This window comes from Bos mutus, chromosome 4, assembly GCF_027580195.1.
Source record: "Bos mutus isolate GX-2022 chromosome 4, NWIPB_WYAK_1.1, whole genome shotgun sequence".
NCBI lineage: Eukaryota > Metazoa > Chordata > Mammalia > Artiodactyla > Bovidae > Bos > Bos mutus.
The window spans coordinates 102,965,818-102,981,262 of record NC_091620.1 but is presented as its reverse complement, the minus strand read 5'-3'; the positions used below and the strand labels follow the sequence as shown (position 1 = coordinate 102,981,262).

The window sequence follows — 15,445 nt, the reverse complement described above, 5'->3', positions numbered from 1 at the left end:
TCCGGTCGCCACGTGGTGTCTTCCATTTCACACAATTCACTAAAATCCAGAGCTCCCTCACAGGCTTCCTCCCCACTAGGCATTTTTGGGGTTGCACTTGGTTCTGGAGCAGTCACTTGTTTGTAGTTGGAAGTAGGATGAAGCTTTGCCTAGCTCACCGAGGACCTATATGAACCCTTTCCCTATATTTTCACTTCAGTACTGAGAAATTCTAGCTCCAATTGTCGCAGCAGAAGAGATGCTGAAATATCCTTTGTGGGAAGAACATCTGATTTTAAGGCAAATCTGCCCTCAGTTCAGGTCAGTAAAATCCCAAGCTAATTTCTTAGGACAGAATGTATCCCTTTAGGAATAAAAGAAAGACACAACATTTCCGTTTTTGCTGCACTTTGCTTTTCAACAGCACAAAGTAGCCCAGTGTTTTCAGAATAGAGTATCATGGCTAGGACTTCCTGAGCTGACCCTAAGTTCAAAGCAGAAGTATACTCACCGGAGACCCTGGATCTCCGGGATCCCCCTTCTCACATTCACAAATCTTGTGCTCACACTAAATCAACAATGAAACACAATGTTAACACACGGTGAAATATAGCGTATTAAATCTCATTCAACACATAACGAAATGGAGCGCTCCCTTGAAGAAACTTTACCTTGAAAATTTATGGAGCTTTTGCTCTCCCTCTAAAATTCTTCTAAGAAAACTCTGAGCTAGGAAGAGCCAGCTAATAACGTATTAAATGTTGGCATGGTTAAATAAAATAGATCTCCATTAAAAATGGATGTATTAATATATAACATCTACTCATCAGCTAAAATGAGAAAACAAACATTTTCAGTGGACTTTTGGAATTTCTGCTGTTTTTCTTCTATATAACACATCCAGGCTCAATAATATACAAATATCAAATACTGCTTTACTCAACATAGGAAAAATTTTGATTTAAACTGTATTTTATCAATTCTGAAATACATCTTTTTTCTTATTTTCACATCTTTGAAATCAAAAGAAGTATTCTATGAGTCAGGCTTGACCAGTGAAACTGGTGTTTTCTGCACATGCCCTTCCGCTCTTCCAGAATGAGATGGAAGAAAACTCTAAAGGCACAACCAGAGCACTTGAAGAAATGCTGTGTCACCTATACTTTTTGTGGCACAGGGGCCGGCATTGTGTGCAAAAGCCAGGGCAGCAATGACTGAGACAGAAAGTGATTCAGAAGATTTCGACTTTGAATGCAAAGAAGTTGCAGAAATAACCAATTTCATTTGCCTATATTTTCTCTCTTAAGTATGCACAAAAGTGATACAGGATTTAAAAATCTATATCTAAGTACATCTAAAAGGACTCTTGCCTTAAGTACGAAATTAAAAACTGTGATTCATAAGAAGGCACTGTATCATATTTTAATTGGCAGAGAGCTTTTTTAAAATCTCTCTAAATGGCACAGAAAATAGTGATGTATCTGACCATGTATGATTCAGTGAAGCATGGTTCTCTACAAGTTCTGGTTGGCTTCTAAGTATTTTATGTGATATTATAAGTGTCCTCATGTTAAAGAAGCAATTTCTCGAATTAAGTTCAGATGTTCTAAACCCTCTACCCAGAAACATATATCCAGTACAGCAGTCCTCAGCAAGCTAATGGTCATCAATTGTGCTGAGTACTGTCCAACCAATATTGGCCAGCTTCCTTTGCCACTTGGTCTGGTGGCCACCATCAGGGAGGAGAATGAGCTTAGTCAGTCATCAGGCAGCAGGGGTGATTCTGAGTCCTGTCCATTAGCCAGGAACACTACTTCATCCTGGCCAACTCAAGGCATACTAGAGTGGAGGACCCTCATGAGCGATGGGTATTGAGATACAGTTAGGATGAAGGAATCAGTATCAAAGTAAGCAAAACTGTATCATGTGCATTATCGCTGATTTCTAAAACCACTGTCTAAAATCATTTAAATATTTCCTACTTTTTCTAAAATTTCCAACCTGCAGTGGATATGGCAACATAAAAGAAATCAAGTGGCTGCCTCAAAATAGAGCAGCTCATTTTAAAAAAGTAAGGATTTTTATTTAGTCACACCTTACCTTCTAATGTGAATTATAATGCTGATTTGATTATGTGAGCGTTTTGGAGTAATTCATAGTAATCAAAGCATGTGGTGCTTACCTTCTTTTCAAATAAGATGTCCTAGGAGGGAAAAAAGAATGAAACATTAACTCAATTCATGATTCTGCTTCCAGCTTCTTATTAGCCTTAATTATTCCCAATGGGATATGCAATTTCCAAGAAGAATAGCAATTCAGCCTTTTTAACCTTGTAAAAGCAATAAAGCCCCAGCCAACCACCCAAGGAGTGCTCTGAGCCATGTACTAATAGAAGACATGAAGGATACTAACATTCATTAAAAATAATTTTTTTCTGGGAACGTCATCCTATTGCATCCCATGTTTTCTCTCTTGTTCCTTTTTATCAGCTCTAGAATCTCCATAGTTTGGCTACAAGCTCAATCAGCCATAATGAGAATTTTCTTTTGTTTACAAAGACTTAGGCAGAATATGTAATTGTGTATTTTCTCTATTTTTCTATCCCTATGTGCTGTGCTGTGCTTAGTTGCTCAGTTGTGTCCAACTCTTTACAACCCCCAAGGACTGTAGCCAACCAGGCTCCTCTGTACATGGGATTCTCCAGGTAAGAATACTGGAGTAGGTTGCCATGCCCTCCTCCAGGGGATCATCCCAACCCAGGGATCGGACCCACGTCTCCCACATTGCAGGCAGATCGGATTCTTTAACATCTAAGCCACCAGGGAAGACTGAGAATACTAGAGTATGTAGCCTATCCCTTCTCCAAGGATCTTCCTGACCCAGGAATCGAACAGGGTTGTCCTGCATTGCAGGTGTATTCTTTACCATCTGAGCTATCAGGGAAGCTATTTTATCCCTATACAGATGTGCATTTATTGTTTACCGTTAGAACATAAATTTTAGGGTGATAACTTCATGAAATATTAATGAGCCTTAGAAGTCAGTGCGGTCCAGTGGCTCATTCTGTCATAAAGAAGCTTGAGACATGGTGCTGTGGCTTGCCCGAGGTCACACTCTTGGGCTGAGCTACCTGACCAAGCTCAGCACTATTTCCTACTGAACCACACAGAGATGAATTAGCCAGAATATTTTTTAAATGACTTTCAGTTCATAAGTTTAGAGAAATTCGCAATGTGGTTTTTGTCAGACCTTTAGGCCTCACTTCTCCACTCCAGTTCAGTGGGGTATTATTACCTGAAAAGAAGATCATGTCTGAATCAGTGGACACAAGCTATGTTTACAGATAGAATCATTACTCCCTGAAGGTAGAATTTATGTGTCAATGCCTTATGACTGAATCTGAGGGGTAGCTCACACATGATAAAATAGAAAACGGAAGCAAAAGCACTACAGTATTTGTTGTAAGTTGTTAAAAATAAAGAATGTGATGAGGAAGCTAAAGATAAGTCAGAGTTGTACCTGTACAGAAGACTCTGCATCCTTTTAGTTTTGTTTTTACTCTACATTTATTTTGATACAAATGAATTGTTTAGAGAAGGTATAGCAACTTGCTTTAAGTAGTTCTGGTGATTTAATCAGAGAAGAATTTAGACTAGGAATTAAGTGTCATCTAGGATTTTCATCCTGTTTCCACCATTATCTAGCCACCTGACTGTGGGCAAGTCATATCATCCCTCCAGCTCCTTTTCCACGTCTATAAAACAAAGACGCTTGACCCCGTGGTCTTGGGAGCGGTCCAACTCTGGCCACAGACCCTATCTACCAAAATCAGCATCTCAACTATGCTCTCTTTCTCTTGCCCTACCCCAGTGATTTTAAATTACTAGGCAAAGTAAACCCAGGCTGAAAGCAGATGAGATACCTGTGTCTTTAAGAACTAGTAGGTCATGTGGAGATCCAAGCAATCCATTCTAAAGGAGATCACTCCTGGGTGTTCTTTGGAAGGACTGATGCTAAAGCTCAAACTCTAATACTTTGGCCACCTCATGCAAAGAGTTGACTCATTGGAAAAGACTCTGATGCTGGGAGGGATTGGGGGCAGGAGGAGAAGGGGACGACAGAGGATGAGATGGCTGGATGGCATCACCAACTCGATGGAAAGGAGTTTGGGTGAACTCCAGGAGTTGGTGTTGGACAGAGAGGCCTGGCGTGCTGCAATTCATGGGGTTGCAAAGAGTCGGACACGACTGAGCAACTGAACTGAACTGAACTGAACTGAGATCATTTGGACAATGGAAACTCAGCTAAAGTGACAATTTTAGTGTAAAACAGCATTACCCTCTCCAGAATATTTGGCTGTGCACAGAAAGTTGAAATTTACATGCTTTATCTCTAGGCTGCCCAGGACAAGTCCTGGCTTCCACCTGTGATCCTGACATACTTTCCAGACACACCCTAGAGAAATTCTTGTGTAGTTCAGCATTCATTGTTTTTTAATAGTGAAAAATTGGAAATAAAATATCCATCAATAACATACTGGATCAATAAGCAAAATACCACTCAGTAGTTAAAATCAATGTATTGAATTTATATAATTTAACAGAGAAATTTCCTAAAAAGTTGAATGAAAAAGAAAGTTGAAGATGAATGCTTAGAACATGATCCAAATTGTGAAAATATTTGGTGTCGTCTGAGAGGGAAAGAAGGAAAAGAAATCTGAAAGAGAGGCAGTAAAGCAACTAATAATTCAAGTCAGACTGTAATATTTGAAAATAGCTAATGAAATAAAGAAAAATTCAAAGTTGTGTCCCTTTATCACCTTTTTATACTAAGCAATGTCCTTATCAATTTTAAACTCATGAATTTAGCCGCTAGTGCGGCAGATGTGTAATTTTACACTTTTTTCGCTTTTCCTTTGAAAATTCAATTTCTGCTTTGCCACATTACCCTTTAAATGTATGTGCCACGAGGCTTAAAAGCGATAACAATGCAACTAATTATTTTTGGAACTCTGGCTTTTGTGTTTGCTTGAATTTATATTTCCGTGGAAACAAAAATGGACCCAAACCGCACAATAGATAAGACTGTTTCAAACAAGAACAAAGCTGCATTCCCTAAGGACACTTGGAGTCCATAAACCCCAGTGATAGAGAATACCGCACAGCAAGCTGCGTGGGAAGGAGAGCCCAGACTTGGCGGGCAGAGAAGGAGGAATAGGATGGTTGTTTGGGAATGGTTGGCCTTCTGGATGATTTTGAATAAAGGAATGCAAAGGACCAACTCATTAGTGGAATGTTGTTCTACATGTCAAAGTTGATAAGGAAAAAAGGCATAAAGACCAATGTGGGCAATCAGACAAAGATAGCACCGAGGAGGGACATTTTTAAAAAGTAGACAGAGCTGGAGGCCTGGAGAGTAGTAAGGCATTTTGCTTAAGCAGAGAGACAGGCCATGTGGAGAACAGTTGGGAGACCGTGGTCAAAGCCAGAGCGAAGGGCATGTTCAGTGAAAGTCTAGGTGGATACTGTGATTTAAATGAAAAAGTATAAATAGAGAAAGGACCTCATCAGAGCAAAAGGAAGGGGCATTTTATTAACAGAGTCAGAGTTTTATGATGGTAGATATGTGGGGAAAAAAGAAATCTAGGCTGGAATTGCCAGTTTTGTGAGTGACCATGAGGTCAATGCTCTGAGAAGGGAACAGAGAAAATGTGAGGAAGGTGCCAAAGTTACTAGCATGACAGCAATGGGGGTGAGAATAAGGAGCTTAGTAGGCAAGGGTTACAAATCCCATGACAAAAATAATGTTTGCAACTTGATATAGGAGAAGAAGAGCCATTATCAAATCTCAGAGGAAGAAATAAGGCTCTAAACAGAGGAGGCCTTGAAAAACTGGGAAGTGGACCATCCTAATAATCAATGAAGCCTAGGATTCTAAAGATGATACAGAAATGATGAAGTTGATCCCTTCTTGCTCTGTGAGGGAGAAGATGCACTAAATTAATGTTTTTCTTCAGTTCAGTTTAGTTCAGTCGCTCAGTCGTGTCCGACTCTTTGCGACACCATGAATCGCAGCACGCCAGGCCTCCCTGTCCATCACCAACTCTCAGAGTTCACTCAGACTCACGCCCATCGAGTCGGTGATGCCTTCCAACCATCTCATCCTCTGTCGTCCCCTTCTTCTCCTGCCCCCAATCCCTCCCAGCATCAGAGTCTTTTCCAATGAGTCAACTCTTCGTGTGAGGTGGCCAAAGTATTGGAGTTTCAGCTTTAGCATCATTCCTTCCAAAGAAATCCCAGGGCTGATCTCCTTCAGAATGGACTGGTTGGATCTCCTTGCAGTCCAAGGGACTCTCAAGAGTCTTCTCCAACACCACAGTTCAAAAGCATCAATTCTTCGGTGCTCACCTTTCTTTATAGTCCAACTCTCACATCCATACATGACCACTGGAAAAACCATAGCCTTGACTAGACGGACCTTTGTTGGCAAAGTAATGTCTCTGCTTTTCAATATGCTATCTAGGTTGGTCATAACTTTTCTAATGCTTTTTTTAGTACTCTCCAAATAAAGAGACCAATTTGTTACAATTGTTATTCCCATAAAGACTTTTAAAAAGTTTAATGTCAAAGGTAATAAAGAATTTTTTTTAATATCCACATACTCTCTCATGCTCTTTTAAAGGACCAAGTAATATATCCAGAAGGTTGTTTTGAATGTGTTTCTTCAGGGTTCAGTACTGTTCTGTAAATCATAATAAAACAGAAACATGAATATTTTCTTTTTGGAATCATCAGGTCTCTCTTGGGTAATTTAGAACTAAAAATTGTTTTCAGAGGTTCTAACATGGTACTCCCTGATAGAGTGCCAAGGAACGTGCAATGATTCCTTGATTCGTCTGGGCTCCTGCAAAATCTATTCACTGTGTACACTTCTGTCCATAAATTCAACTAAAGTCTACTCTGCAATGAAAAGCATAAACTGACAATACAAAAAACCACCCAGATGAATTTCAGAATCCTTACACTGGGAGTATGAACCTGACACATGACGCGAGTTCGTTTATATAAAATTCTAGATGTACACTGATTTAGGTTGACGAGTCAGGTCAGTAGTATCTCAGGCGCAAGGGATGCATGTGTTGTGAAGAGGCACAAGGAAACTTTTAGAGATGATGGAAATGTTCCATATCGTATTTGTGTTGGTGGTTTCATGGGTGAATACATCTAGAAAAACTCACGGAATTTTGCACTTAAAGTAGATGAAGTTTTGTACTTAATACATAAGTTAACTTATTTTTTAAAGTCAACTTCATGATTATTTCAAAATAAAAAGTTTAAAAAATTGAACTACAGATGTAATAGACACAGATTAGATAAGGACTTTTTCAAATAGTCTGAGCAAAAGTCCAGTTTTGCTTCCTAGACAGTGGCCATTTGAAACATTGATACTTAGTATATATCTCTTGGAAAACCCCGATAAGCTGTTTGGATCCTGCAGTTTGTTTGGAAAGCGGCACCTCCTTCTAAGAAATGGCTTGTTCACAGAGCTTCCATCTGAACAAACAAGCTGAAACCAGAGGATGCTACGGAAGAGCAGAGTCATTAGGATGCTTGGTCATTTTTCGGTTTCCCCAGAAACAGTTTTGTTTCGGATGTACTGCCAAGAGCCTGCACTCTCAGTTGGGCAGGAATTCTTAGCTAGGGTGTATCTGGAGGGAGTATGAACCTCCTGAGCTGACACATCTGGCCAAACAAGGAGCTGCCTGTCCTGTGTCTTCTCCAGGCAGCAGCAGGTGACTCATTGTCACAACCCCAGGGTTCTTTCCTGCACATGCTGGAAACTTCTGTCTCATTCAGTGGTGAGGACTCAAATTAGGCACAGGCAGGGCTCGGCAGTTAGCCTGACCTCCCTGCATGTTCCCTTTCCTGCAGAAGAGATGCTCACATAAGCATTCACCCCAGGTACCTGGGTCTGAGCCTATCATCCGAGGTCTAGGCAGAACTGCCCCCTCGTCTTCCCTTAATGCCCACGTTTCAAAAGGCTAAAAGCAGCAGTAGATTTTTGAGGAGGGATGTTTCTTAACTGTTTCAAGGAATTTTTGCTTGAGAAAACCTTAAAAAAATTTATTCTCTTCTCTCCCAGTGTAACTTTACAGGGTCAAGCATGCAGACTCTGGGGTCTTTGCCTGGCCTTAAATTTTCAACTATAAAATGGATATAATAAGAGTACCTACATCATAAGATTGTTGTAAACATTAAATAAAATAAAATATATAAAGCCCTCAGAGCAATGCCTAATATACAGCACTCAAGACATAATCACTATGATTTAGGTAAGAAAAACTCAGCGTCTCATGCTAAAAGCACCTGAGAGTAACAAAATCAAAGAATGTTGGGAAAAAGAATTGAGAGAAGGGACAAAAGGAGCAAGACAATCTCTGAAAGAGGGCCTGAGGTTTTTTCAATCGACAGAAGAGAGCCATATGAAGTACTAAGGACCTAAAGGACACATCAGCCTAGCCCTCTTGTCAAGAATTTTTTTTTAAATCAGTATTTTTAAGCAAATTAATTTTTGACACTTAACAAATCAACGGCCTTATCTCCGGGAGTTCCTCCTTGAGGAATGTGGTGAAGAGGAATTTTGTTTTGATTGCTTTGCCTTGTGTTCTCCCTAGCAGCGAGGAAGGGTTCTTACAACCAATAAAGAAAAGCAGTGATACCGCCAATCGTGACTTAAAATTAGATGACCTTGTTAACACCTAAGAAGCAAGGAGATCAATTTTCAAAATGGAAGTCTGTGACCTTCACTTGAGCATACTATGGCAAATGGTGAGACAAAGGGTCAAAAAATATTTCTGCACAAGTGGAACGGGAAAAAAAGAACTTAAGACAAATACGGCAGATTGCAATTTGACCACAAGTCGAATACAAGTCAGCAGTGTTCACTGAGCCCACGATGCACAAACAGGAGTCCCAGATGGATGATCGGAGATGAATCCTTCCAAAATCTTCAGCATTGGCTGATAGTAAAGTTAGGAATGCAATTACAGAGAATTAGCCTGGTACCTCCCCGGTTTATGTGCTGCAAACTGTCAAGAATGTAGAGACACATCAGCAAGATTCTTCTTTCCATTTCAAAGGTAGATTTTTTTCCCCTTTCATCTTTTTGACCTATTACCCTTTCAGAATTTGTGAACAAATTATCAGCATTATAATAAGAAATGTATATAAAATCAACACGTTAGGTACCTACCAGGCGATCCTGAATGTTGTCGACAAGGGTTGAATCATTCAACAGAAGAATGGGTACACTGGGTAAATCCCCAGATATCAAACGCAGTTTGGTTTCGTTGACTACAGCAGAAAGTCCAATGGTGATAAATAATATTCCTGCAGTTCTGGCGTCTTCAGAAATACTTTGAACATCTGGATTCTTTGGATGGTCAATGCCATCAGTCATCAGCATGGCCACTTTCACGCTATCCTTACGCCCTTCTCTCTTAAGTAGCCTCGTGGCATTGGCAATGGCGTAATAAGAGAAAGTACCTTGCCCAATGAAATTCATAGACTTGACCCTCTGTTTAAAAGTCTGTAGATCCTTCCAGGAGGAAAAAGGTGGATCAATTTGGACAGAGCTGCTAAACTGAAGGGCTGCCAGTTTGATGTCATATTTCAAGGAGCCAACTGGGGTCAACTGAAATATCTTGTCACTCAAGCTACCCACAAAATCTTTTTGTTTGTCAAACAGAAAAATTTTGGAACTTTCAGAGCTGTCCACGATGAAGACAAGATCTATGAAGCACGTGGAGTCTGAAATAGAGCAAATTGGTTAGGCAGCATCCTTGTCCCCACTTGTAAAACAACTTTGCATAAGGAAAGCCCTGAGGCGTGTGGCCTGAATAGCTGATCTCCAAGAGGAGAAGGAAGTAAAAAAGAGAGGCACCTTGGAGATCGGGCTGACATTGTGAATAACTAAATCTCTTTCCAAGGCTTCAAATTCTTTTCCTCTTCTAAAATCATGCAACTCAAAAGCAAACAAAATACCATATATTCTGAGCATCTTCCCAAGGAAAAACTTACTTAAAGTGAGAGGAAAAGAAAGAACATTGTAGTTTAAAAATTCAACAAACACTAGACAAAGTTGTCTAGAAGTAAATAATACTCTGCCTCATTCTCAGATTATGGGACATATTGGTGAGGCCCCATCTTGTTTGGGTACAAATTTTTTTTTTTTTTTAACATTTTTTAAATCAAGGGAGAAAATGACTGGATGGATCGTATTGCAGCCGTGCTGAGGGACAAAAAACCTAATAGTGAGAACTGAAGGTTGAATCCTAGCTCTGTGACTTGCTACTTAATTTGCCTGCAGCCTCAAGCATGCCACTTCACCTTCTGGGCCTCAGTTTCTTTATCTATGCGAGTGGCATTCTCTGTTGTGCCCATTTAAGTATGCTCTGTAAGTATGTAACATGCCTTATGATCATATCAAAATAGAGTATCACATATATACATAAATATGTAGTTTGCTGTTTATACCAAGTGCTATTTGGAAAAATTCATATTAGGGTTTTAAGAAACTAAAACTAACAAAGATAAAACATTTTTTTACCCTGGAGATTTTTCCTTGCAAGTAAATTGGTCTTTGAGCCTTTCTTTCTTTGTCCATATATTGCTTGACTCATAAAAGCTGGCAAAAGCAGGAGATACAGGACAAAACGTCTGTTCCACATTATGATGGATGGTGAAAAATCATCTGCCGTGTAGCACCTTTAATTTAAAAAATCAGTTATAAGTACTTTAATAAGATATAGAGTTTGCTATTTTTAATTTCAAGCCCGTAAAATTTAAAGCTGGTATGTGGAAAGAGAAAAGGGTTTTTCATTCATATTTATGGAGAATTATCCATATGGAGATTTTTAAAGTTTCTAATCTAAATAAATCATGGTGACACAACCAAATATCTATTAATGAATGTTTTTGTATATTCAAAGAATTACATCCAAGTAGTCTGAATTTCCCATTATATTGTGGGGAGCAGGAGAGGGTAGAGCTATTTCAGAACATTTCAGTCCCACTCTATATGATGGCTGTGTTTCAATCACAGGGTCTGTTTGACATATCCACATTCTCCAAGGTAGTATCAGATTGCTACAAGGTTGTTTTGTCCATTTTCATTATAACTAACTCCTGACCATGCCAATATTTTTACAGGGTTGTAGAGAGCCACCACGATTTCAGTCTTAATATTACATGCACAATTTCAGTGAGTTCAGAGGTCGTCAAAAATTGAATTGCCCTTCTGTTTCCACAGAACCCCATTTTCTACATTTACTTTGTTAACTTCATCTCCACTGGAGTTTCAAGCTGTCCTACAGCTGCATATCCAGTCAGTCAAAAGAGTATAAGAGTAAAAAAAAAAAAGAAACAGATTTGCTAAGTGTTAGCTGGAACAACTACTGGACAGATAAAGGACTTGAAATCAGGAAGCGATCCCCTCTGAAAGGCCCTGTGAAACTATTTTCCTGGGTAGATTAAAATATAATCTTGTATTTAAATCTTCAGCAATTTTCAGCACTCAGTAAGCCCAGCTATGTACCAAATGCCTTTAAAAGCCACAGACTTCCCTGGCAAAAGAAGACTCATGTGTGGCTAGCTCAGTATACCTGAGAATGGAAGTAAGAAGGCTTATTTTTGAACCCCATGTTTTGCATGGTTTGGAAATGTTTGCCAGCTTGAAGTGTATAGACTTTAGAAGTTCTGGAAAAAGAATCATGCTTTCCTTCTTTGGCACCTTGCCTTCAGGGAATGGTAAACTGGGAAATCATGAGCATGATTTTTTCCAGACTCTCAATGGGCAGGGGAGGTGGTGGGGTGGAAATACATGCTAAGGCAGTAAGGAATGAGATGGGAGACTGACTTCTTCACACATGCCAGATGGAGAAGCCCCAATGAGAAGCAAAGCTATCGGATTGGGGGTGAATCGGTAGAGGGCTCCATGCCATAGTCTGCTCCTCAAATAGCCTCGAATAGCAGGAAGCTTACTAAGCCGACTTTCTATCAGTATGACCAAGTGTGTGTGCTGTGTGTGCTCAGTTATGTCCAACTCTTTGTGACCTCATGGACTGTAGCCCACCAGGCTCCTCTGCCCATGGAATTCTCCAGGCAAGAATACTGGAGTGGGTTGACATTCCCTTCTCCAGGGGATCTTCCTAACCCGGGGTCAAAATCATGTGTCCTGTATTGCAGGCAGATTCTTTACTGTCTGAGCCACCAGGGAAGCCCCATATCTCTTGGCATTTGCCTCAAGTGCAATTGACCAAATGTTAACTGCTCTTCAGACCAGGTATGCTAAGATTTGGAGACAACTAGGTATTAAAACGAGAAGGCAATGGCAACCCACTCCAGTACTCTTGCCTGGAAAATCCCATGGACGGAGGAGCCTGGTAGGCTGCAGTCCATGGGGTTGCTAGGAGTCGGACATGACTCAGCGACTTCATTTTTACTTTTCACTTTTATGCACTGGAGAAGGAAATGGCAACCCACTCCAGTGTTCTTGCCTGGAGAATCCCAGGGATGGTGGAGCCTGGTGGGTTGCCGTCAATGGGGTTGCACAGAGTCGGACATGACTGAAGCGACTTAGCAGCAACAGCAGCAGGTATTAAAAGGGACTTCCCTGGTAGCTCAGATGGTAAAGAATCTGCCTGCAATGCAGGAGACCCCGGTTCAATCCTTGCATCAGGAAGATCACCTGGAGAAGAGAATGGCTACCCATTCCTGCATTCTTGCCTGGAGAATCCCACAGACAGAGGAGCCTGGTGAACTCCAGTCCATGGGATCGCAAAAGGTCAGACATGACTGAGTGACTAACACTTTCACATTTTCACATTCAAAGCTGTGTAGCAAAACGCAGCCGCTGTTACATTTTCAGAGGGGGAAGATGTATAGCATCATGTCCCTGGTATTACATACGACTTCTTTCTTTTGTTGACCCTTGTACTTAAAGAAGTTCTCAGAAGTTCTGGAAATAAGAGACTGAAAATTTAATTTCATTGAGAACAAGAGAGATTTTACAAGCTTGTAGCTTGTAGATCAAGACAACTCTTCAAAAACCTAAAGAAGGGGATTCCCATGAAGGATCCTGAGATGAAAACCACTATTTCTCTTATTTGCAGGCCTCATTTTGGGCTTCGGAAATGTTGGCTTTAAATAGATATCTTTCCCCTAAACTAGGCACTTGCTCAGACAGTTTGTTGACGTGTAATTATGAATTCATAACTGAAGACTTATATATATATAATGTTCCCTAACACAACTGATTCATTAGCAATAATCACAATATCTCATACTTAACTACTATTTGTTCTGACATTTTTTATCTAGTTCTCCAAAACCAAAGTCATGCTGTTGCTTTCCGATATTAGCCAGAGGACACCCTTACACTTTCTCTAGTTTTTCAGTTCTACTATCATCCTGAAATCTCTTATTAGTTTAATATCTTAAGAGCCCACTCATTTTGGATCTTTTTTGTCATGCTTTATTTTGCCTCGGTTTTTAATACTTCCCACCTTTCTCTCATTTAGATGATATATACAAACAAAATAGGTTTCAGGGGAAAAGAGTCATTAGTTAAATAAAGGAAATATAAACCTCTGTGCTTACTACAGTTTGCATTTCATAAATGCAGAAACAATTGTTACCTTTAATCAATGCCATAGTTTTGGCTTTTTTGTGTGAAATTTATTTGGGGTAAATATCAGGATCAATAAATCCAACAGAATTTATATTTTATGACATTTTGGAAATAATATTATTTTTCAGCAAAGTTTACTAATTTTATTCACAATGTTTGCATCTCATTTGTTTTGCCATGAAGATAAAGTGATCAGATACTTTATCCAAATCGCTAAACTTACCATATTATAAAGAATTCTGCAGTGACTACTGAGTTATAAAAATGTGTCCAAATTAAGAAAAAGATGTCCCAAAAGATATTAACAGTATAACAATGCTACATAGTAGGCTATAAATTAAAAATAAATTTTAAAATAGCTTTAAAATTAACATTTCTACATTTTAACACTTATTATTTCCCTGATAATATAATTAAAGTAATAACAAAGGATAAAAAAATCTGATAAGTTTTCTTCACATAATAAATACATAAACCGTTTAGTCTTCCACAGTTCCTAGATGTCTGAACTAGTTTCGAGTGATTAAAACAAAACAGTCATGTCTTACCTTATAAAGTTTATCAAACAGGAATTAAAGACTGGTTAAGCAAGTGCCAACAGCAAGGACCATTGCTGAGGATGGAGCTGACTATTTGATATTGTTCTGTTCTGTGGGAAATAAAAATTGTCTTTCCCTTTAGATCTTTTGTAATTCTCTACTCATGTTTTTTAGACTAAATTAAAGCAAGAGTGGCTAGGCATTTGGCCAGGGTGCAAGATCTGGGTGGGATCAGTGAGTAATTTAAAGGAACAGTGCCTTTCATAATAAGTCTGTGCTTTCCAGGCTGTTTTAAAAATAACTTGGGCAGATTTCCTACAGTTTAGACATTTATTGACAGCCTGCCTTTGTTTGTCAGGCCATGTCCTCTTTCTGGTCCTTTGCCTGGGAGTTGCTCGGTAAGATACTGTTGCTGGAAGAGCTCTGTAAAGGAGGATAAATCATACCAGCTTGTGTGTGCATGTTAAGTTGCTTCAGTTGTGTCCGACTCATTGTGACCCCATGGACTGTAGCCCACCGGGCTCCTCTGTCCATGGGATTTCCAGGCAAGAACACTGAAGTGGGTTCCCACTTACTCCTCCAGGGGATCTTCCCAATCCAGGTGTTGAACCTGCATCTCCTGCATTGCAGGGGGATTTTAGTGACTGTAATTACAGAGTTAGGATTCCAACAAAAACAAGGTCTTGTTGATGTTTAGTCATTAAGTTGTTCCAAATCTTTGTGAGCCCATGGACTGCAGCCCACCAGGCTCCTCTGTCCATGGGATTTCCCAGGCAAGAATATTGGAGTGGGTTTCCATTTCTTTGTCCAGGGGATCTTCCCAACCCAGACTCAGATGCAAATCTGGTTTTTCAACAGAGGCAATGGGTTGATAATTATTGAAGATAGGTGATGAGCATATAAAGTTTTGATTCTGTTTCTACATTTGTGATTTTTGAAAAGTTTCATAATCAAATATAGACTATTGTATAGAATTTAGTCCTGGTTCTGTCTTTCACATGGGGACCTCAGTTTCTCACTTATGAAATGAAGGAGGGAATTTGATTATTTATCAAGATCCTGTCAAACTGTAACTTGACAAGGAAAATTACAATGGTCAATATTCTGAGGTCTCTGTCTAGGAAAGGTGATCACTGTAGTCATTCCATTCTCTTTTTGTCCTATTTTCTACCTGTGGTTACAGCCCATATTATTAATAAATCAATATTTGTCACTGCAAAACATATTGCCAAGAAGCC

The 15,445-nt window shown here is 39.5% G+C and overlaps 1 protein-coding gene across 1 annotated transcript in view; it reads right to left on the bottom strand.

Moving 5' to 3' along the window:
* COL28A1 (collagen type XXVIII alpha 1 chain) overlaps positions 1-14,334 on the bottom strand; it is a 182,446-nt gene extending 168,112 nt beyond the window's left edge. The window contains exons 1-5 of the mRNA XM_070368820.1: positions 14,217-14,334; positions 10,588-10,745; positions 9,232-9,788; positions 2,162-2,182; positions 491-547 (exon numbers count right to left, since the gene is read on the bottom strand). Of these exons, the coding sequence (XP_070224921.1) occupies positions 491-547; positions 2,162-2,182; positions 9,232-9,788; positions 10,588-10,708 (756 nt within the window). The 5' untranslated portion in view covers positions 10,709-10,745; positions 14,217-14,334. The remainder of the gene's footprint in view (positions 1-490; positions 548-2,161; positions 2,183-9,231; positions 9,789-10,587; positions 10,746-14,216) is intronic.
* Positions 14,335-15,445: the final 1,111 nt, after the last annotated feature.